General features: G+C 34.5%; 3 protein-coding genes across 5 annotated transcripts; 2 read left to right on the top strand and 1 right to left on the bottom strand.

Annotated features, from left to right (window-relative positions):
* The first annotated feature begins 1470 nt into the window (after positions 1–1470).
* Positions 1471–7105, top strand: LOC105794147 (sialyltransferase-like protein 1). The gene is made up of 11 exons (XM_012623166.2): positions 1471–1842; positions 1939–2051; positions 2886–2972; positions 3083–3160; positions 3242–3333; positions 3464–3665; positions 4019–4109; positions 4888–4946; positions 5266–5414; positions 5874–5955; positions 6063–7105. The coding sequence occupies exons 1-11, from the start codon at positions 1728–1730 to the stop codon at positions 6444–6446; spliced, it is 1452 nt and encodes a 483-aa protein (XP_012478620.1). The 5' UTR covers positions 1471–1727; the 3' UTR covers positions 6447–7105.
* A 2291-nt stretch (positions 7106–9396) lies between these two features.
* LOC105794148 (protein decapping 5) lies at positions 9397–13844 on the top strand. Of its 2 annotated transcripts, XM_012623167.2 has the most exons (8): positions 9397–9669; positions 9976–10076; positions 10245–10316; positions 10389–11297; positions 12600–12665; positions 12952–13146; positions 13239–13349; positions 13437–13844. In XM_012623167.2, the coding sequence occupies exons 1-8, from the start codon at positions 9519–9521 to the stop codon at positions 13560–13562; spliced, it is 1731 nt and encodes a 576-aa protein (XP_012478621.1). In that variant the 5' UTR covers positions 9397–9518; the 3' UTR covers positions 13563–13844. The 2 variants fall into 2 exon arrangements, with proteins under 2 accessions (XP_012478621.1, XP_052484261.1); XM_052628301.1 differs by lacking the exon at positions 9397–9669 and having other exon boundaries at positions 10245–10323.
* A 630-nt stretch (positions 13845–14474) lies between these two features.
* LOC105794149 (uncharacterized protein At1g26090, chloroplastic) lies at positions 14475–16749 on the bottom strand. 2 transcript variants are annotated; one of them, XM_012623171.2, is made up of 7 exons: positions 16361–16749; positions 16073–16216; positions 15909–15983; positions 15625–15818; positions 15376–15547; positions 14897–15298; positions 14475–14739 (listed from the first exon to the last, which is right to left on the bottom strand). In XM_012623171.2, exons 1-7 carry the CDS (start codon positions 16574–16576, stop codon positions 14650–14652), a joined length of 1293 nt encoding a protein of 430 aa, XP_012478625.1. In that variant the 5' UTR covers positions 16577–16749; the 3' UTR covers positions 14475–14649. The 2 variants fall into 2 exon arrangements, with proteins under 2 accessions (XP_012478625.1, XP_012478624.1); XM_012623170.2 differs by having other exon boundaries at positions 14475–14734; positions 16361–16747.
* Positions 16750–24835: the final 8086 nt, after the last annotated feature.

A 24835-nucleotide genomic window follows, 5' to 3' on the forward strand; every position in this document is an offset into this window, starting at 1 on the left:
ATTAAATCTCATTGCTATTTGTTGCCGACATTCAAATACACATCCAACACTTGTTGTCAATATGACTCCATCGAAATAAACGCATACAAGAAACTTAGCATCCATCTTCAATATTTAATCTTCAAAAAAAAACAAAATCTCATAAAAATCTCGAACAGAATCAATTACTTAAAAAATTTATACTCAAAATAATACACAAAATAATACACACTAAAATTATTAATTTTATACTACGAATATTATTAATAATTTTATACTCAAAATAATACTGACTAAAATTATTAATTTTACTAAAATAATAACTAACTAACTAACTATAATAATAATACTAGTTTTTACTAACTAGTTTATTTTCAGAATAAAATAATAAGTAACATAATAATAATACAAGTTTTCTACTAACAATAATATTACTAAGTTACATCTTAATACATTAATAACATCTTAATACTAACAACAACAACAACAACAACAACAACAACAATAATAATAACTAATACTTTTATCTTGAGTTTTATTAATCTTAATAACTAAACTAAAACAAAAATATTACAAAATATACAAAATAATAACAACAATATAATCAATTATTTTTAAAAAAATACCTCATTTTTCTCCTCATTTTCTCTCTTTTTCTCTTCTTTTCCGCGCCAACTCTTATTCTTCTTCTTTTTTCTTTTGATTTTTCTCTCTTGATTTGATGAGGTCGATTTTATATACAGTGGTGCCACCAATGGCATTGGCACCATTGGTGCCGCCAATGGTTTTGGCACCTTTGGTGCCGCCAATTCCATTGGCGTGACCAGTTAATTGTCACATCGATCTGACTTTTTTTTGTAGATTTTTTTTTGGTTTTTTTTGATATATTTTGGTAAATAAAAAATTATATATTTTGGTAAATAAAAAAGTAATAATATTTTGGTAAATTTTATTTTTTATAATATTATTGTAAAAACCCGTTATATTTCCTTTCATTTTAAAGGTATCTATCGAGCGAGTCTATTAATTAATTTTTCGTATTTTTAGGCTTATTAAGAGATAGATATTGACCACAAATTTTAAAGTTGCTCCATACTTAGAATGAAGATCAATTCTCAATCACTAGTTAAGATAAGAAAAACCTTTGAAATATTGAAAAAATGATTAACTAAGGTTCTACTTGGTTTGTGAAATAAATATTTATTTTCAATAATAAAAACATGAAAACATTTGTGGTATATATAATTTTTATAATAGAAATATAAAAAATAAAATAAAATAAATTTCAATCAGGGTAGATTTTATATTTAAAAAATTGTTTTAAAAAAAATATTTTTGTATTTAAAAAAAGAAAAGAAAAGAAAAGAAAAGGAAACAGAGCCTAATTGTTTAGGGCTTCGGCTTTGCTTCTCTATATAAACTTGGGCTGGATTTAGAGTCCAGAAAAATGTGGAACTCCCAGTATCAGTCTTAGCATACAACACGAAAGCTCATAGTCCATTTTTCTGATTTGGTCTTGATTTATCATCCCAGAATAGAATTGTGGCTCTCAGTTCCAAACATTTCTGCTTCTTTGGCGTCATCCTTTTAACAAGATTTCGAAACTAATCCACCCAGAAATCAAAATTAGCATCAATTGATTACTTTCAGTGATATATAAATCCAATCTGCTACTCTAATAACAGTGCAGAAGCAGGTGTAGGGGCTCCTAATTCACATCATAAACCCCGATTGTAAGTGGAGAAACAATGAGATCTCGGTCTCAGTTTCAGTCTCACAAGAAATCCACGCTTCTCCCTCTGGTTTGCGCTGCTGCATTCTTTTCTCTTCTTCTTTTCGGAATCCAATCTTCTTTCTTCTCAGGTTCTTTATTTCTTTCTGAAGCTCTATTTCTGAACTATTGAAGTTTCCTTTTATTGCTTATTTCTGAATATGCTTAATTTTATTCTTGGTTTTCAGGTCGTATTAACAGAAAAATAGATCTCGGTAAAGAAAAAATGCAGGTATCAGATCTAAGCCCTCAGGAACTCAGGAGTTTAGCCGAGTTTCAAACCAGAGTTCAACAATGCGTGGTCAGTTCTTTTCTATATTAGTTTAAAGTTTTTTATTTTATTTTATTATAGTTTCTGTTTGCCATAAAATAAAATATACATGACAAAATATTCAACCTCCCTTACAACGCTTTTGACCTCTTTCTTTGCTGGCTTATATTTGTCAAAGCAATCTGTATCCACGGTATTTCCTAAGTTTATATAGAAAATTCGTTTGTTCTTAATAGTTGTATTTCTTCGTTCCACCATGATGCATCCTTATATGGCGGCATTATATCCTTTGATTCACCAAGTTACTCAGTCACCTCTTTAGCACAATAAACCATTTTTTTCGATATCATACTAGGTATGAAATCGTCTTCTCAATTAGCCTCTCAGGTTACTCTTTTACTTAAAAGTGCTTGCGTGCCCCTGTTCAACCTCCACCATTTAATCCTAGGATCTAGAATAGGTCTAGCTTTTTTATACATCTTTAGAAAATGAACATCTAAATTGGAAGCTGATGTTGTGTAGCTGTACTTGCCTCCTGTATCACCTTATAGTCTATGGAACAACTCCCTCCCTTCTGGTTAGAAACAATCTATTTTGCTGGCATTCCCTTAGGTGATTAGATGGAAGTCACTTTTCCTAAACACGTGTTTGCTTAAATCAGGTCTTAAGATAAAAAAAAACACAAAAAAACTCAGATGATGTTCTTGTTTCCATTCCATGTTTCATTAAACAATAATAAGAAAACTTGGATTAGTTTAGTTCAATCTAAAGGCTGATTTTTCCTAGAATTGGATGAGTTTGTGAGCTGATGGTGATTGTATTTCATTTGTGGAAGTCTGCATTTACTGACATGAATGGATGTAGGCGAATAGAGGACTTGGACTCACTGCACATCTTGTCGATCTTTGCAAATTGACTCTTAAGTTTCCTGAAGGCACAAACAGCACTTGGGTCTGGTTTTCTTTCCTTCCTCTTAATAATGCATCCCCCCTCCCCATTTTTGCTCTTCAATTATTTTTAAATGCATTTGTCTGCTGATTGTTATGTCCTGGTGTTTGCAGTATAATGAGCAGTTTAAGGTTTTTGAACCATTGGAGTACCATTATGATATTTGTGATGCCATTCTATTGTGGGAACAGGTTAATGTTCAATCCTTTTCCTTGTTATATTTGCCCACTGAGGAGTCATTTGTCCTCCTAATAATGCCTTTATAAATGCAGTACCGTAACATGACAACAGTGTTAACTAGAGAATATCTAGATGCCCGGCCAGATGGATGGTTGGACTATGCAGCAAAAAGGATTGCACAATTGTATGATTTTCTTGACACATACACTGGTTTATCTTTTCCGGTTTTCTGATTTGACTTTAAGCATATTTGCTGCAATAATTGTTTGTCAGAATTAAGTAAACTTGTAAACTTTTTTCGTCGTGGTTTGCAGGGGAGCTGATAAATGCTACAATCGAACACTTTGTGAAGAACATCTTAATGTGCTTCTACCAGCAAAGCCCCCATTCCACCCACGGCAGTTTCGCACATGTGCGGTTGTTGGGAACTCAGGTGATCTATTAAAGACAGAATTTGGGAAAGAAATTGATAGTCATGACGCTGTTATACGAGACAATGAGGCACCTGTCAATGAGGTAAATTGAAAATACGCATGCCAAATGAGTTATCCAATTCTCTGAAAACTTTCAATGTTATTTCTTTGCATTGACTCAGTTTTCTTTTCTATCATTTCAAGGCAATTGATTATCAATAATTTCTCTTAGAAGCAATTAATTCTGCATTTATTTGTGTGTGTGCATTCATGCTCTACTAAGATTTTAGACTTTCATTTACTTTCTTTAACTTATCCGAATTAGTAGCAAATTCCACTCTGTTTTTTCATCTGTCTTTTTCATGAGGTTGCATGGCCTTTGGTTCATTGTTCTTCTGGCTTATGTTGGTATTTAGTCGATGTGAATGCTTATCTCCCTTATCACTCGCTTAACAGAAATATGCCAAATACGTTGGTCTTAAGAGGGATTTCCGCCTTGTGGTACGGGGTGCTGCTCGAAACATGATTAAGATTCTCAAAGGATCCAGTGAGTGCCTGTCTATATTGATGTTGCTAATAAAGTTCTGGAATGCTTGTTTTGGATGCTCTTATGGTGTGTTTGGGTCTGGTATTTGGAAGAGAATTTCATTTCAATCCAGGTTTCAAATATGAATTTAATTGTTTGGGTTAAAGTATTGGGAGAATTACAAAATTTATGAGGATTTTCAACATGAGATTTAGCATTTCAATTTCCCTATTGAAATTCCTCCTAAAAGAGGTGGTTTTTCAAAATACTTGAAGATTTCCTTTCACTTTTATCTCACATGGATCACTATAAAATATATACCTTAAAAAATTAAATATCATATAAAATGACCCTGATAAATATATTTTTATTGTTACCTTTATATTATTAATAATATCTCTACATTTTCACAAATCTAATGGTACTCGTATTGCATATTGTCATTATTTCTTTTAACATCATTATTCATTGTTTATATTTTTTCCATCTTATGGAAGTTCAATGGCCTAAATTTCATTTGAAGAAATGTTTATCCTAACAATAAAAATTACAAATGCTAGCATTTCAAACATGAGTTGGCTTCATTTCAAAGTTCTTTCAAGATTTTAAAATTCCCCCTCCAAACTCTCTTATTTCATTTTACTTCTACATTTGCGGGGAAAAGAAGGCTTTCCCCTCTCTCTATCTGTTTTATGTACATATAATCTATTTCTTGTTAGCAAATGTGTGCCATTCATGCATGTATTGATGTCTCAATATGATGTTAAAACATAGTGACATAGTCAGTTTTCCCATGCAGATGATGAGGTACTTATAATCAAGAGTGTCACCCATAAGGACTTCAGTGATATGATCAAGGTGAGAATCATATATCAGGAAATAAACAATGTTATTTGTCAGTAGCTGGTTGAGTGGTTAAGAAACAGAATTTAAAGTTGGCTGCTATGATAGCTTATTTGATTTTGGAGTGCTAGATATCAATTCTGTGATCAAAGTCAAACTCCAGCAACCCTTAGAGTTCGGTGTTTATTTATTCTTGTTTGCTGTTGGTACTCTTTCTTGCTAGGTACCTTTTAGGAATTCTATTGTTTCTTGGGATGGTTGTGAGAACTTATACTTGATTTATATAGTTCTTTTGCCATGCCAAATTAAAATATTTTATTGTTTTCTATCACAGAGCATTCCGAATCCTGTTTATCTCTTTCAAGGAATTGTTCTACGTAGGGGTGCCAAAGGAACTGGAATGAAATCTATAGAGCTAGCACTTTCTATGTGTGATATTGTTGATATATATGGTTTCACTGTTGATCCAGGCTATACTGAATGGTCAGTTAATTCTTCAATTATCCTTTACTCATCTCTGTGGTTTTTCATTCTTTTGAATCTAGTTCCCCTCATTTAGATTTTCATATAAGATTACTTTTCTTTTTTATCAGTTTCCTTACAATTGGTTTCAGGTTTGAGGCTTAAATGTATTAAAGATAGTATTGTACACACTTTTGTTCTTAATTTTGTCAGTTAAAGAGAAGAGTGCTTCTAATAGTTTCTAGTTTGCATTTTGAATAATAGAAGTCAAGTGATTTAGCCTTGGTTTCAATAATTTGTTTTTACTGATTGATTGTTGAAGATGAAAGTTGACAATTTACAAATTACAAGTATGTGGTAGAGTAGATGTATTGTCCAACACCTTTTCAACTGAATCTGAGATGTTTTTCTTGTGCAAATGGTCTGCCTTTTGCATTCATCCCAATTTCTTGCTTATAGTTTCACAATGATTTTTTGTAGGACAAGGTACTTCTCGACACCAAGGAAAGGGCATAATCCACTTCAAGGAAGAGCATACTATCAACTGCTAGAGTGCCTTGGTGTATGATATTTGCACCCTGCAAAAGACTAGTAGCTTTTAATTCCAATTTTGTCACATGTCAAATGAAATCCTACAGATTCACATTCATGGTTTTTGCTTCTTTGCAGGTTATTAGAATTCATTCTCCTATGAGAGCCAAGAGGAAGCAAGACTGGTCCGATGTACCAAGTAGAGAAATGATAAACAGAGCTCATGCTGCTGCCTTGCACTTTAAAAGGGGTCCAGATGGTCAATTGGGACAGTTTGGTAGTTGCAAGGTTTGGGGTAATGTGGACCCAGACAACAGTGGGCCCATTTCAGGATCTTCAGACATGAGTGATGTGAGGAAACACTCAAATTACAGCAAATGGGAAACCATGCCTTTTAAGAGCATAAGAAAGGAAGCGCAAGATCATTTTAAGCAAATGGAAGGTGTTTCTATGTACAAAATAGATGGTAACAAATTGGACGATCTAGTGTGCGTGAGACATTCTGTAAACTCCAAGGGCTAAGAAATATTACAGGTTGATGCCCTTCTGTATTCTCTTTGGTGGTATGAGTGGGAGAAACCGTTCCTTATCACCAACAAATCAGCAATGAGATGATGAGTGGCCGTTTGGGAATAGCAATCTGTCATTTTGAGTTTGGTGAAATGTTGTATGGTACTTCTGAATGCTGTCCTGTGTGTGAAGCATTGCCCATGCTTCCAATGTGGAAAAAGCCATAGAAGACATTTTGCTCTGTGGTCGCAAACTATGATTACTTGCTACAGGGTTTCTCTCTCCCTCTTTCTGGCTTTTCTGTTTTCTGATTTGAAGATTGTAATTGAATGGTGGTGAGGTGTCAGAATATCTCAATAGAGGGCAGGACAGTTGCTGTTTATGTCGAGGATGGAGGTGGACTGGATAATCTGGGATGTTTGAAATTCAAATCTAAAATCTACTTAATTTAGGACATATCCGGGTTTTTTTTTTGTTTTTTTTTTGCATGCTTGTGCTGTCTATCGTTGCGAGTTTTCCCTTCATATCTACAAACTGTGGTTTTGTTGTTAGTTCGTTTGTGACATGTTTCAGTGATGAGGCTGGAACCGGACAAAATCCGTGATTCTAAGCATGGGTACATGCTCTAGACATATTGAACTGTGATTCATCCAACCCCTTTTTCTTCGACACAGATATGTTTTCTGTATCTTCAAGATTGATTTCTTGTGGCAGGATGAGAAACTCATAAGCTTAATCGTACTAGTCTTTTGAAGTGATGTTCTTACATGAATTGGGCTGGCCGCCATCACCATTCATAACACAGTTTAGACTAACTAAATAACAAGAGTTGCGAACCAGGACCAGATGCTGATATGCGGATCAAAGCATATCCACTTCCTTCTATTTTGTTTTGGGTTTTGAATCCCTTTCTCATAAATCTTTCTGCAGACTAATAAATTTAATAATCAGAAAAGAAGCAAAGCTATGTTACCCCAAACAATAACCTTTTACTGGTTGGTTTATTTTTCTTGAAGATAACTTGGGTTCAAGTCACCTTTTTTATTTATGTTACAAAGCCTTTTATTTTAGCTTGAGAATTGGCATTGACTTTTAGGTACAACAAAATAAGTAAGATTTCTATTTATTTTTCCATTAATAATATCATGGTCTAAGTTTTTGTTTTTTTGGAATATTTTCTCATAGAATTCTTAAGGAGGAGGAGAAGAGAGGGTTTAGAGGGTAACAAATAAGGGAATTTATAACCAGATGATAGGTTGGCGTTGATAAGAAAAGTGAGACGACAAACATAGTCTACATACATGCATTTGGCATGTTGAATCAAGATATACGCAAAGCAAGAGTAATAAAATATGGTTTCAATGGTAAGTTATTGTTTTCATTTGATGTGAATGAATACAATCTTGAAAATCCGATTCTGTTTGCATTCCCGTCTCGTAGTTGTTAAATCTCTAGTTTTAGTTTATTGTTGTTTAATGCATGGGTTTAGTTATTCATGTTTAATTGATACGCAGAGACAAAAGCTTGGTTCTTAGGGGTCTGTTCTTTCATTCAAGTATTTCTCTACTCATAACCTTCCTTTCTCTGCGCAGGGGTGTTGCCATGTTATCAATTTTCCTTATATTTTTTTCTTTTTATCTTACTTTATACTTTATTCACGCATTCAAAACCACTTCCCTTTTAAGTTAAATTTTGTTATTTCCAAAATCTTATATATGTGTAGTATCATCTCTCTTCTTATTTTCGCATAATCATAATTTTATTTAATATAATATTTAAAAAGTATTTTATTTTGCATGATAGATTGACTCATATTTCAAAATTCAAAAAATCTAAAACTGAACTATAAAGATAATTGCAGAATTTGATCTAATGAATTTAATTACTACTATTTTGTATCAGATTAAAATTTTAAATTTTGGAAAATTCTATAATTAAAAATAACTATAAAAATTAAATCAAGAATTCAACGGAACAAAAGACAAAGCATTGTGCTAATTGTGCTTACCGTTGCCAATGGGAAAAAACTGCAAGTGTCTGTCTATTTATCTAGTTGTATAATCCCTTTTTCTCAAATTAAGTATGTCATTAGCTATCAATTTAATTCAGTTGTTGGTTTAATAGTAATTAAAAAATTATAAACTAATGCAACTGTTATTTTTGACCCTTATATTAACTAATTCTGGATCCAATCAATCTAACAACATTAATATAATCTATTTATACAAATAAAAGGCTTAATATCTCTTTTGGCCCTTATAGCTAAATTATCACTTTATTACTTTTACCATTTTTTATCAGTTTGACCCTTGTACTATTATTTTATATACCGCTAAAAACCTCCATATCCAACCAAATGTTGCCACCAAGAAAACTCAATTTTCCTTAAAATTCACCCAAAAGAAAAATCTATAATTTTCTAAAACAGCCAAAATTCCGAATTTTTAAAATTTTATGAATATGTTTTGCATGGTTATAATTTTGAATCTCAGCCACTTTATCTACATGAACATCCTTCATTTTCTTTAAAATGAACTAATATTTGATGTATTCTAAGCTACAAATTTAATTAATATTTAGATTTAGTCCCTTAACTATATTCATCATTTCTATTTTCTTTATTTTTGAAATGTGTATTTCCTTTAATTTAACCTAATATTTTGTCGTAATTTATTTTCATAATTAAAACTATATTTTATCATTTTTAAAAATAGATTATTTTATTTTTCATAATTTTTAAGTTTTAAGATTTTTTAAATGTCTGGATTTAAAAAAAAATCAAGTTTAGCATGCCATTGGTTATAATGATAGTAACGGAAAATTTAACAGTTTTTGAAATAGAAATTTGGATTGGGTAAAACTTATACGGATACCAAAATGGTAATTTAGCTATAGTGCAGGGCCAAAAGAGATATTAACCCAAAAATAAAACACATGAATTTTATCTGCGATACTATCTCAAATAAACAGAGGCGTCGTCCACCCAGTTCACAATCTGAAACCCTAATCTCTATCTTTTGAGTTTACTTTCTCTCTCTATAAAATCCTCATGTCATAGCAAGGAAGAAGAAAAGAGATCGGTTAATGGAGACGGACAGTTCGAGTACGAAGTCGGGTTCAACGGCCGATTCCTACATAGGAAGCGTAATAAGCTTAACTTCCAAGAGTGAGATCAGATACGAGGGCGTTCTTTACAACATCAACCCTGACGAGTCCAGTATTGGATTAAAAAACGGTACCCTCTTCTCTTCACTTCTCTTCCATTAACAACTATTTTGCGTGGGCTCTTTATTGACTTCAAGTCGTGCACCTTGATTTTGCTGGGATTTGTTGTTTTTACCCGCAAATTCAACTCAATTACTATATGGGCATCCGTCAACTCATTCTTTAGCAAATTCAAGTGTTTTTTATTGGTTTCTCTGCTCTGCTCTAATTTGTTTACTTTCTCGAAATCCGTCACTACTAGTCTTTTATGCAGTTTTATGGTGTGTTCCTTTTGAATTCATTGTATGTACTTGTGCTTTTATTTCTGTTTCGGCAGTGCGATCATTTGGAACTGAAGGAAGGAAAAAAGATGGTCCGCAAGTACCCCCAAGTGACAAAGTTTATGAGTACATATTATTCCGCGGAAGTGACATTAAGGTATTATTATGCTTACCTGCTTTCACAAAATTCATTTGCCCCCAATCTTAATTTGCTCGTTGTGGAGGTTTGTTCCTGTGCTTCTTCACTTCCCAAGTAATCAACTTGACCAAGATGTTACTGTATTTTATAGTCACTAATGAAATTTCTTTTGGCTTGGTTTTGCAGGATTTACAAGTTAAATCTTCACCACCTGCACAGCCTACCCCACCCATAAATGATGATCCTGCAATTATCCAGGTTAAGAGTAAGAAATGAAACATTAATTTAAGTCTGACTTATTAAATCCTGAAGATTTTCCAATCATTGCAGTCTCAGTTTCCGCACCCAGTTTCCACAACTACAAGCGCGCCTTCTGCTGCTACCCGACCTTTGACCGATCCTACTACACATGCTGCTCAAATGGGACTACCAGGGTCTAATTATCAAGCAGCCCTACCTTTATATCTACCTGGAGGGAACTTAGGTTCATGGGGGGCATCGCCTCCACCTCCAACTGCTAATGGTAATGGGCTTCCTATGCCAATGTATTGGGAAGGATACTATGGTCCCCCAAACCGGCCTCCACATTTGCACCATCAATCTTTGCTTAGGCCCTCTCCAGGACAATCAATGCCACCTTTCATGCAGCAACCGATGCAATATCCAAATTTTAATGCCCCTTTTCTTATTGGACTTGGCAACTTACAGAGTTCAAGTTTGCCTGAAGCTCCTCCTCCTTTATTTCCTCCCAGTACAGGTTCCCCTAATGTAACTTCTACTTTGTCATCTGATTTGCCTCCTGCACCCTCTGCTTCACTAGCTTCAGAAGCCTTGCTTAATAAAGCTCCAAGTCCTACAATTTCTCCAGCTGCTCTTGGTGCTAGCTTACCTGCAATTTCTCCTTTGACTACTGGTCCAGAATTAAGTCCTATTGTACCACCAATTGCCCACAAGCCAAGTACTAATCCTACCGTTTTGCATCAAACTACTTCTCAGGCTGCATCCTCTATAATTGGGGTTTCGAATTCCGTTTCCATGGAAACACCTACACCATCAATGGTGACCCCTGGTCAGCTCTTAGAGTCGGGAACAACTGTTGTTCCTTCACCACAGCCTGATGCAACTGTTCATAAAGATGTAGAAGTGGTTCAAGTGTTCTCATCACCAACTGAACCATCAGCATCTGTTGTCTCAGAAGCTCAGCCTCCAATATTGCCATTACCTAGTGCTGCCCATAAGGTACTTGGCATCTTCCATTTTCATTTCTGTTGTTAAACTAGTGAAACTTGGTAATGGTTCTTTCTTTTGGGAGGTATAGCTGTAATTTTTTTGTAAGTATTGTTTAATGCATCTCATAACTGCCTCAGGACTGGTTATTGACTTATTCTGTCGAGTGTAACAGTAATTTTGGTAAGGGAATTGTTCAGGTGCTAATAGTGTTGTCAAGACACTAAAGAGCATCACAGATAAAGTTTCTGCACACCTTTATGCGCCTTTGATGAGGGTACATGCCTTCTGCATCTTGGTGCACCTTTGTTAAGGTGAAAGGCACATAAAAAGCACCCTTGACTTTGTCCTCTGTTTCTTTAGTTTTTGGATTTTGTTTACCAGATACAATATTAGCTCTCTTTACCAGAACATTAAGTAAACGTTGAGCATTTCGTAGCGCTTAAAGTGCATGTTGTGCCTTCTGGCTTTGATTAGTAATATATTGTACAGAAATTAACTTTATGCCTATGGGCTTTGTCAAAATTGATTGCAGTTGAATGATAAGAATAGTGAGGGTGTTAAAATTTGCCGACAGTCCTTTTTTTTCATAATAATGTAATTTTTTCCTGAAGCTACTTGTTTAAGATGGTGGACACATCATATAGATAATACTCTTGTGCTTTGACTGTTGCAGCATGAAAGCTTTGGGGTCTTTTTCTCTCCTTTTTGTTGCTATGTTATGTGGGTGCATATTTTCTATGTTTTCTGTTGATTTTTTGTTGACCATGGGCTGCTTGAGAAGATATGAATTTGGTTAGAATTTCAGCAATTGGAAATATAACTGATTTGGAAGATTCAACTGAATAGTGATTCTTAGAGTGTTAATATCTGGCCAAGTGAATTGAAGTGTTATCCTTGTGATTTGCTCTTACCGAAAGTCTATTTCCTTTTGTAAGTATTTCTTTTGTAGATTTTGATTACTTAGTACAGGTAGGCATTTTTAATGCAGAAGGGTGATTTTTGGCATTAACACTTTACAAGAACCAAAACTCTTGATCAATGGAGGAACAGTATCACCATTTTTGTTCAATAAGATGCAAAGTGGGTGATTGACACATTCCATACTAGAAATCATCGCAGGAATTCTTTTGATAACATGAATTCCTATTTAGCTGTGACTGCATATTGAAATGTAAAAGTTGCTTTGTTGGTGTATGGTGAATACCTTTGTTGAATTGAAGTTTGTATATTAGTTTCATTTACACTAATTTGTTTAATTGAATACTGTTAGGGGCCTGATGAATGCCTTTCTTTTTTCTTTTGTTTCTCTAGCCAAATGGAGCTTCCTTCCAACCTCGTCATGGTTATAGAGGACGTGGACAAGGAAGAGGAACTTGGGTAAACATTATTTACATTTGCAGTCCAAAATTTTAAGAATTCACAAATATGACAAGATGCAGCAAACTGAATATATTTTTTGAAGCCTTGTGATTAAAGAGTAAACTATTTCATTTGAGTAGGTAATTGATTGAGGAAAAATATGGATTGGATTAGTTTGTAAATGTTTTAGAGATGCACTTTTGGCAGATTCTGTTTCTGTATGATGAATTTTAGTACATTTTTCTGTGGTTAGAGCTATTCATAAAGACTTTGACATGATATTATGAAAATCTCTTTTTGGTAGAATTCACGTCCAGTTACAAAATTTACTGAGGACTTCGATTTCATGGCAATGAATGAGAAATTCAAGAAAGAAGAAGTATGGGGTCATCTTGGTAAGAGTAGCAAATCAAATTCTAAGGATAAAGAAGGGGATGCCAGTGATAAAGATGGTTATCAAGATGAAGATGATGCCGAAACATCTAAGATTCAAGCCAAGGTCACATTGCGACCTTTTATTTGACTTTCGTACCAGTTTGATTTCTGTTAAAGGCTCCCTGTCCACTCTTTGAGTTTGGTTTTGTATTGTAGCCTGTTTACAATAAGGATGATTTTTTTGATGCTCTCTCCTGCAACGCCCTTGATAAAGACACACAAAATGGAAGGCCAAGATTCTCTGAGCAGATGAAATTGGACACAGAGGTCATGATGCATTTCATGTTTTTCTTCCTGTTTGCTCTCCGAAATATGCAGACCTTGTTTGATGTCATTTTGGTTTTGGTGGTGCAGACATTTGGTGTTTTTTCAAGACATCGAGGTGGACGTGGTGGTCGCTTTCGGGGTGGTTATCATGGAAGAGGGTATGGGCATGTGGGGAGGGGTAGCGGGCGAGCTATGTCTATGCGAGCTACATAGGTGTGCTTGATATTTCAAAATGTTTATAGCCGCTGGCAGGCCATGTTAAGGTGTTCTCTTTTGTTTGAAATGTTACAGCGATACACATTGAAGGCCTAGCTACCCAGCAAAGGTAAAGACTGATGTAGGGTTATGCTCAGAATTTTTTTTTCTTTATTAATTCTCCAGAAATAAAAGTAGGCATTATGCTTTGGATTATCAGTATGACCTATTTTGATTCTCGTTGTCCATAGTTATTTCATGGATCTACTCTAATGAAAAGTCGCATTCAGTTTTAATTAAGATGAGCTTGTTTTGCCACTTAGCATAATTTCTATATGGTGGTTGATTTGCCATATATGTATTTTGGGGAACTGTATGTGTATATGAAAAGCAAAATTATTTGGAGGGAACTGCTTTACTTACCGTGGATTAGATGGGTGACGGGGATCTGAAGAACTCCCATCATACAGCAGGTGTACAGACCCAATTATGGCATCATCTCTATTATCTACGATAACCAATCTTTAACACTGCATGTGGAAGTTGAACAATGCTCTATTGGAGTAATCAAATCACATGATTGTGAATTGTATACTTTCAAGTACCGATATGTTATAAGAGTAATATCTTTCTCTACTAGAGCATGAAGTGACTGAACTTATTTAACTTCTTGCGTGATGCTATTAGAGTTGTACCTGGTTGGATTTATATGATGATTTTGTTTTGAACTTTTCATACGTAATGTTTAAAGGGATTAATTTATGTAGTCTATATAAGCACATTATTTTCCATTGAACAGGAATATCATATTCAAAAGGTTATTGATAGTATTTGCATTTAAGGAATCATAATGGTTTGAGACGAGGATAAATGAAGCTTGTGTAAAGGAGGTGGAGGCAAGGGACAAAATCAAGGGGCTTTAAAGGCAGATTGGTTCATCTTGCTACCTGTGGCTTATTAACGAGTCCAATTTGAAGGGATACCCATCACAATAAAATTTGATCACTATCGTTTCAAGATGACACACTCAAATGTGGAAAAAAGTGATCACAAAGCATTTATCGAATAGTGATTACAAGACTTCTTTCAATGAACTTGGCGCCTCCTACCTTACCTTGCATTTGTGGTGGGAGAGAAATGACTCGTCTTTGGTCCCCCGCTTCCACCAACAACTCTGATCCTCCTCTATACTGCACTTGTCATGCAATGAACACTCATCAGCATAATTCACCAAATCAAAATTTTTACAAGTGATGACATGGGAGGAGCAATGAGAACTTAAAAACGACTTTTGAACCTTCAAAACTATCACACAACTTGAAAAGAATTGAGGGATTCAGAACTGAACATACTTGATATAGCTTGATCTCTGACTTCTCGAAACCTGGCATGAGAAGGGTTGCTGTTTTCTTTGCTGTGTCAAAAATTACCGATGAAACCTTCTGGCTTGCTGGCAAAGAAAGAAGACCCCTTGCACCCTCAACGCTATTGTTCATCATGATGGCATTCCAATCTTGAGGGGAATCCACTGCAAGATTCGGAATACAAGCAAAAGGCAAGGGATACAAATTCTTCTTCAGATTTTCCACTGATTCAACATCCAAATGGGGGGTAGGAATGGCAAATGCACCACCCACCTGCGTATCAGCTTGGATTGCACAACCCCAGTAACGTAATGCTGAACTGATTGATATTGGAATGTTTGGATTCATCACAAGAAAGCACCCAAATTGATAAGATCCTGAAGATCCTCTCTGCACAACTTACAGCCTTTCAATCTCCTATAGCAAAAACTTGGTGAATGATAAAATGAAATCCATTCCGTGGTTACCTCAAGAATTCGTTCCAGACTGTCCCATATTTCAGCACTGATTGTTCCAGTGAGTTGGGATGGGTTACCACTTATGCCCATAGCTTCATCTACCAGTCTCAGGAGTGAAGGACCAGCCAATCTCCCAAGGTCAGTTTTCTCAGCCATGCTCCGCAGGTACTTCAAGTAGAGTCTGTGCAGAGTTAGAGGGGCTTGTGTACGTACTTCATTTTAGGCAAGAAAGATAAATTGTTTTGTCTATTTCCAAACCTTGCTTTACTGCTTGCACCTATCATTCTTAGGGTTTCTTCGGTGCTGATACCATCATATATGATAATGTCAAATTTATCGTTTTGATGGTTCTTCCGAGCCCGTTTCCCGAATAAACCCAGAAGCCTCACAAGTGCAAGTAGTGAAAAGATAGAATCCATCCCGGGAAGCACCCCAAGCTCTTCTCCAACAACCTAGTAGACTAATACATGTCAAAATCAACATTCATAGTGTGAAGTGCAAACACCTAAGGTAAAAAGGATGATGAGATATTACATACACACCCCTTCCAGAACTCCTTGTGTCAAATTAAGACGGCCATCTGCTTTCTTCAGCTCATTTAGAGGTTCAAGAAGCATCTGCAGTTTAACGAATAATCCATTCTCAGCGTAATTATAATAAACCCATTTGAAATAGATAGATGATGAAGCATGGAAAAGGAACATACTTTAGTGGTTTCCAGCCTAACAACAGAAAGGTTGCGGTTGCATAGGGTAGGAGAGGAGTCGATCTTACAATTGAGAAGACAGTCAGCAGTGCGATCTTGTCCTTGTAACACTAAGCATGTGCTGAGTCCAGCCATTGCATAATGCTAAGCAGCAGCAAAGAAAGGCATGAAACAAAGAGATTAGATGATGATATTTGGAAAAAGGGGCCATTTCTAATTAACCCTATCTATGAGCTTCAGCTTTCCTTTTCCGTTAATTGGTGACAAAGTGTAACTAGGAAGTAGTACCTGGGCAGCGAAAACAGAGGAGATGGTCTTGCCGGAGCCGCCTTTGCCTAAGAAGGTGATCAATCTTGGAGTGTTTGAAGAAGAATCAATGATGTCATCACCATTGTTGACAGAAAGTTGAGAGATTGTTCTTCGAGAGGGACTCCAAAGACTGGATTTGGACTTGGAATTGGAGAGAGGGAAGATAACAGGGGAAGACACAAGCACAGAGGACATTTTTGTTTTTCAATTTTTAGACATACAACAAGCCTATGGCTTGGATTAATTAGCCGATCAAACAAAGTGTTCTTATGCCAGGCCGTGTTGGCCCAATCTGACAGATCCCATTCCCAGCACCGGCTAGATTACACCATACTTTTTCTCTACTAAATGCTATTCATATATTCATATTTTAGTATTTAGAATAACAAACAAAAATATAGAAGGTATATTATGACATAAGTTCTCTAACCATCAAAGTATATCGAGATAAACTTCATTTTACTCCTACTAAAATTTGCTCAAAATTAATTCTTGTACTAAAAGTTATTCAAATAATGGCATCGCTATAATTTTCTGTTGAATTACTGATAATTTAAATAAAACATATCATGCCCGACTAATTTATCCATGCTCATACAATTCTCAAATTATTCTAAAGAATTCACGCTTTTTGGAACTATTGTGTGGCTGAAAAATTATTCGTTCAATTTTGTACTTTTTAACTTAACACTTCAGCTTTCTTTACCATTTCATTAAACCATTTAGAAATGGTTTCTTTTAAATCCCAAATATTCTCTTCACTTGTCTGTCAAAAATTTGCATGACGTGAGGATATTGGCTTCCAACAATGGTGAGACCACGCTCCAATATTCTTTCCTTTATTTTACTTCACCCAATTATACTCTGTTTTAGTTACCCGATTTTAAATCCTTTAACTTAGATGCTAACATTTGAATTCACTCCTGTTTTGGTAATTTGTCTTTAAATTAATAACGGAATTTTTTTAATTGATATTATTGAGTATGACTCATATTTCAGTCAAATTTGAGAGGTAATCTCTCAGTTGAACTCTGTCTATTTGTTTCAGTGGATCTCTGATTAGTCTAGATTATTTTATTATTATTTGATCTACGAATTTATCCTATAAATAAGCTCTTTTACAACCTTAAAAAAGACACCCATTAAAAGAATTTTGCAGAATTTTGTATTTTGAGGGTTCTTTATTTTCGGGTTTCGGAGTTTAGTTTTTATCTCCATCTTTTATACTCTTCATTTTTTCCATTATAGTAAAATTATCTTTGTCTGTGTTTTTTATCCTCTTTGGAGGGTTTTTCCACGTTAAATTTATGTGTTCGATTTCTCAATTTCTTTCGTTATTTTTTACTTGTTCATTGATTAATCGGGTCGATCTCCAACAAATGGTATTAGAACTAGTTCAATTTTTATAGATCAGCCTGTTTAGAGATGACAACAACAAGGTTTAACATTGAGAAGTTCGATGGTGTCACAAATTTCAATATGTGGCAAGTTCGGATGATGACAATTCTAGTTTAGACTGGTCTAAAAGGTCGTTACTGGGAAAAAGCCTAAGACTCTAGATCAGACAGAATGGGAAGAGCTTGATGAAAAGGCCCTATCTGTAATCCAATTGTGTCTCGCGAATAGGGTATTGCAGGAGGTATTGATGGAGAAAACCTCATCCGTATTGTGGAAAAGGTTAGAAACTCTTTATTCGACTAAGTCTCTAGCTAACTGTTTAGTGTTCAAACAACGTTTATTTACATTTCACATGAATGAATGTGAGCTTCTTAGAGATCATATCAGTCAATTTATTACTATTTTGAATGATTTAAAGAATGTTGAGGTTAAGATTGACGATTAAGATCATGCTATGCTATTATTGTGCACTTTACCCTATTCATACAAGTCTTTCAAGGAGACATTGATTTATGGCAGAGACAAACTCTCTTTCTAGGATGTAAATGGTCATTTGTTGATTAAAGACAAACTCGATAATAAGTTTGGTTCGAATAGCAAGGTAGATAGGCAAGCTTCCGTTTTGGTTATCACACCCAAAATAGGGTTTAAGAGTTTTAGGGGTATTTTAGGAATTTTAGTCTTAGAGTGTTCGAAATTTTGTGACATTGTTTATTGGCAACGTTTTTTTTACTATGGTTTTTAGAAAATTAAATCAATTTCAGAAAATGAGTTTTAAATACCTTTAATTTTGAAAATAGAACTGATTTGTAAAAGGGTCTAAATTATGAGTTTTTAAAAGGCAATTAAACTAAATTTTAATTTTCACCCTATTTTCCCCCTTTATATTCATAAAATCCACATTAGTCTTCTCTATCCTTTGTGTATGTTGCCGTCCCTTTGCTCTTCCAAATCCTTCATCCGATTTTCTCTGTTAAATCTTCAATGTTTTGATTTCTATCATTCCCCAAGTCAATTACCTTCATTATCTTCAAAAAAACACTCAAAAACTCCATAAATTTCATCATATTCTTCGTGTGTGGATTTTCTAGGTTTTCAGCAAAAGTCTGTTTTCCTTCCAACTAAGGTAACCATTCATATTTCTATTAATTTTAAATGCTATTTAGTCTTTAAAACTAAGTTTTTAGGCATTAAATCGCATGTTTTAAATAAAAGTCGAAAATTAGCTCGTTAATGGTAGATTTTGAGATTTTTAGTAAAAATGTGGTTTCAAAGTATTTTTAATTAGTTTTGACATGGTTAAGAGGTTTCTAAACTTAATTTGAAGTTTCGTTAAAGATTTCTTGAATTTTAATGAATTTTAGAAAATTACCATAAACATGTCAAAAAGTTGATATTATGATCTAAGTATTTTTGTGTAGTTTAAAGGTTGGGAATTAGTCGTAGGTGACTTATAACATGAACAAAATTTGTTTTAGGAAAAAATGTTAAGTATAGATCAAGATATTTGAGTTTTAATTTTGCTATGTTAAAGGTTTTGGTTACATGGGAACCTAGCTTAGACTTGTGTTTTTGGATTGTTTGATGTGAATCTTTGGATTAATGTTGATTGTGTTGCTGTGTGAGTTACCTTGTTGAAGCGTTGGAATCAATAGGACCCTCTACGAGTAGAGATAAAGGCAAGGAAAAGCTAGTTTGAACTTCTAGCTTTTCGGGTGAAAGTGTGTTGGTAGTGTTTGAAATAATTGCTTGTGGACATGATTCAATGTGTTATTTGAGAATTTAGTAGTAGCCTGAACCCCTACTTTAAATTTCGAGTGCAAGCTTTCTCATACCTATGTTATATTGTGGACAATGTGCTTATGTATTTCTAAATATGTGAATTGAGATAAGATGTTATAACATGTGAGATGTGGTTATGATAACCGTTGAGAAAGTGTAATTGTAAGCATGTTATACATGCTATATGACAGTGATAATGTTATGTTATAATGTGATATTTGTAGTGAATAAGGGCAGTGAACGGTAAGTAATATGTGTGTGTTAATAACAGATATTTTGGCCTTGTGATCTTTGAGACCATTGGATATTGTTGGCATTCCATAGGATTGTGAGTACTCACTTATATGTACAGTGATTTTAGGCGTTGGGGCCCTGGGACATGTTGGAGGGATAAGAGAATGTGAACTAAGCTCCATTCAATGGGACATCTGAGGGGAAATAAGGAGAATGTTAGCTTTATGCTTCACTTTTGGGACATGTTTGACTTTATGAGTCTCTGTGGTGTGTTGGAGATCCGTGTATCTGATGAGTGATGATAGAGCTCACTTTTATGTTTCATAGCTCAAGTACCAAATTATCTTAACTTAGAATTATATGAGTATTGTGATATATGCTTAAATTTTATGTGATTATATGTGTAATGTGATATATGCTTAAAATTGAATATTTTTACCATGTAAAAGAACTAGTAATAATGCACGAGTAAGTATAATATGACACTAGAGTTGAAATTGTTAAGGTTATGCTATATAGTTGTTTCATTGATGCTTGATGAATTGTTTGTATTGTGGTTATTCTGAGCATTCACTAAGCTTGTTAAGCTTATCCTCTCCTCTTAAACCATTGCAAATTAGTTATGCGCCGGTGTGAGCGGTGTGGTTTCTGATGGGTGATTCCAAGCAAGTCCATTTCCGTGACTTCGTAGGTGTTATTGTTATTTGTTTATGTTTTGGGAACAAGGCAATATGGTAGACTTGTTTATAGCCATGTTAACATCTAGGCATTTTGTTGGTTTTTGGTTCGGTTTATAAGGATTACATATTATTGTTATGCTTGGGTTCATGAACATGAGGATGGGTTGTCGTTACTTGCTCGAACACAATTTTGCATTATTAGGCCGTTGAATGATTATTTGTTGAAGTAATTGATATATGATGTTTAAGAACTAAATTGGAGTGGCTTAATTGCTTATGTATGCTGCATTTTTGAGGTCTGGAGTAGAGGTATCAGTAATCGGGTTTTAAAATCGATACCTCTGTGTTTTGAAACATGCAGAGAGCCAGAATAGAGATTTTGGTATCGATACCTTTGCTCAAGTATCGATACTTGGGGTTAAAATATAAATATTTTGTGGCAGGTACGAATAATTTTTGAGACTTTGGCTTTTAATTGAGAAACAGAATGCAAGTTTGGTACCAATTTTTCATGTGGTATCGGTACCACTTAAAGAAGATATAGATACCACTCCTTTAGTACCGATACCTACGTAACATTTTTGGGAAAATTTGTTAAGTGGTCCCAATGCTTGATGTATGTCTATTTTTTGTTTGTTTGTCGAATGTTAGCATGGTTAAACGTTAATTTGAGTTTGCATGTATTAATATTCGTATGATTGCATAGTAACGAAAGAAAATAAGGATGCTTGTATATTAAATGTGATGATTATGATGAAATCGATATGATACAGTGTTGTAGCATCCTAGAACTCGGGCTAGGCGACCAGGCTGGGTATAGGGTGTTACATTAGTAACATCAAAGAAGCAATACAAAAGGTGTCGCTATTGTAAGAAGTTAGGTCACGTCAAAGCATATTGTTATAAACTGCGAAATAAAAGGGCTGCTGAAAGTAACAAGGAAGATGTGGTTGGTGTTAATTTGGCCAATGAGAGCGGTGATGATTTCTTGTTAGTGCCAACGAGCAATAGCTCTGAGCTTACATCCAAGTGGATCCTAGATTTGAGATGTTCTTTCCACATGTGTCCCAATAGAGAATGGTTCTCCACATATAGTTTGGTTGAAGGTGGAGTTGTGCGCATGTGAAATGATTTATCCAGTAAGGTAATTGATATTGGTACTGTTAAAATTAGGATGTACGTTGGGATGATTAGGGCACTCTTAGATGTCAGGTATGTACCTGACTTACGAAAGAATCTTATCTCCTTGAGTATTTTAGACTCAAAAGGTTGCAGAATCAACATCAAGTCGAGCGACATTAAGGTGTCTCGTGGGGCTTTCATTTTTTTAAAGGTAAAATGACCGACAGTCATTATATTCTGGAAGGTTTTACAGTGATAGGTGAAACTGAATCTCCCTCATCTGTTACAAAGTCGAAGTCAACTCGTTTGCAGCGGAGGCAACTTGGTCATAGGAGGGAAAAATGTATGGCTGTTTTGTTGAAGAGAGGTTCTCTTTTGGATGCAAGTTTTCAAAAATTAGGGCACTAATGTTTCAGTCAAATTTGAGAGATAATCTACCAGTTAAACTTTGTTTATTTGTTTTAGTGGAACTCTGATTAGTATAGATTATTTTATTATTATTTGACCTACGAATTTAGCCTATAAATAGGCTCTTTTACAACCTTAAAAAACACACCCATTAAAAGATTAGAACTCATAACTAGAGGTGATCATGGGCTGGGCCGGGTTTGGGCCAGGCCCAGACAAAATTTTAGGCTCGATTTCTAGGCCCGGGTCCAGCTCGGCCCGAAATATGGGCCTAAAAATTTGTACAAGCCCAAATTCGAGAGAAAATTACTAAGCAGGGCACGGCCCCCTACCCATAATAAATATATATTAAATATATATAATATATATATTTGATTAAAAATAAAAAATATATATTTAATATATAATTCGGGCTGGGCCGGGCCCGGGCAAAAAAAGTTTTACCCGAGCCCAGCTCGTTTTCTAAGCGGGCCTAAATTTTTTTGCCCAAACCCATATTTCGAGCCTATATTTTTACCCGAACCCTCCCTTTTTCGAGTGGGCCGTCGGGCCGGGCCGGGTAGCCCAACCCATGATCACCTCTACTCATAACAGTTTTGGAGAATTTTGTGTTTACGTTTTGAGGGTTCTTTATTTTCGGGTTTCGAGGTTTAGTTTTTATCTCCATCGTTTGTACTCTTTATTCTTTTTGCCATTATAATCATCTTTGGCAGTGGTTTTTTATCCTCTTTGGAGGGGTTTTCCACGTTAAATTTTGTGTGTTCAATTTCTCAATTTCTTTCGCTATTTTTTACTTGTTCGTTACTTAATCGGGTCGATCCACAATAGATATAATAACACATTTAGTCTTCAATACTTACATATTCTATCAATCTGATCCTAATTCTAAATATTTCAATAAATTTAACCTTTTACATTTAAAAATTCTATTAATTTGATCTTCAAACTTCCTAACTAAAGCTTTCAACTTTTAAACAAAAGGCATTCCACTTCTAAATGCTTTGGTTAGGAAGTTTGAGGATCAAATTGATAAAATTTGTAAATATGAAGGTTAAATTTATTGAATTATTTAGAATTAAGATCAAACTGATAGAATTAGGATCAAATTAATTTAATGGCGGTGACTAAAATAGGAACAATTTCAAACATTAATGTCTAAATTGAAAATTTTTAAAGTTGAATAACCAAAACATGAATGCTGACATAGTTGGATGACCATTTGTATCATTTACCCTTTCTTTAATGTGACCTAGTAAAGTTCTACAGTAAACCTTTAACACATTGAGTTAGAAATTCTTATTTCTTTAGTTATTAACATATTGATTTATAAATTCTTATTTCTTTACCTAATAATCGACCTATGTGATTATATTTTTATATGGTCAACTTTCCATTTAAGACCTCTACCCTTTTATGGTACAATTTCAGTTAAGTCACCTTTAGTTCATCAAAATCTCAATTTACTCATTATCTATACATTGATTGTAACAACCTTCACCTGACCCGATCTTCGGATCTAAGCTGCAGAATGCTACAATCGTCGTTGGAATAACTTCAGACAAATAAACAATATCCGACCAATCACATATGCAAACAAGTATCTTTCATATTTTAAATATATATTACAATCACTTTCAAGTTCCACACGAGCTTACGGGAGCTCTTTTCTTAAATCGTACATGAATTGGGACTAAATTGTAAAGTCTTGAAGATTTGGGACCGCCGTCGAGACTTCACCCACTTTGTGATGTCGAAAACTCAGTAAGTCACGTTGTGACTTCATGCATTTCGATGTCACGATGTCACTTACTCTCGGTTGACGTTGCGACGAGGTATGTTGGTCGTTAAGACGTGGCCCTTGTTTTTGGCAAAATGTACATTTTGATATCAATTCAATTACCTTCAAACAACTCTATGTGTTATCATACTAACTCAGTTCAAGCATTGACTTATGTAACTTATTTAATACATGATTGTGATTATTAAATGATTGTGATTATAAGTTAATGCTCACAAGTATAAAGCTATTTTACCATGCCAAACTAACTCAGTTCAAGCATGAACTCAATTCACCAAATCATTTATTACCATGCAATTCAACCATTCATCACTTAAGCCTATTTAATCCATATATCCACCTAACTATGTCAACCATGCTCAATCAAACCCAAAATTTGAATTCATATACATTTCCATTATCCAAAAACCTACATGACCTTGAAATAGACCAAAATAACCATACACCCAATGCATATCTCAAGCATGACCATCAAACATGCCATTTCCAATTATATACCAACTTAGCTATCTTACTTACCTCATTTTACCATATTTAATATACAAATTTCAAATAGATTCATGTTTCTCCTTTCTAATGACATCAATCATTGCCAAATAATTCATGAAATGAATCGCATGCCATGCTGAACATTCAAAATCATCATTTACCATAATTATCACAAATTTTTTAACTCAACAAGAATTATACACACTAAGGCATACACCAACAAATTTATATACATTCCACAACCCTAGACTCAAAATGGTCACATAACTACTAATTCGATGATAGTGTGAGTTTCGAGATAATCCAGCTTGACGAGTTTCGTAAGGTGACGATCTACAAGGGAAAAGGTAAGCACATAGAATGCTTAGTAAGTTCACATGTATTATACAAGACTGACCTCATTTTTACCTAAACATTTTAAGTTAGCTTAACTTGGCATAACTTTGGCTAGACATGACAATCAAAACACTAACAAGGTGTGAGCATTGACTTATAATCACAATCATTTAATACTACAAGTGCTTAACATGCCAATTCATGTCA

This window comes from Gossypium raimondii, chromosome 3 (assembly GCF_025698545.1).
Source record: "Gossypium raimondii isolate GPD5lz chromosome 3, ASM2569854v1, whole genome shotgun sequence".
Taxonomy (NCBI): domain Eukaryota; kingdom Viridiplantae; phylum Streptophyta; class Magnoliopsida; order Malvales; family Malvaceae; genus Gossypium; species Gossypium raimondii.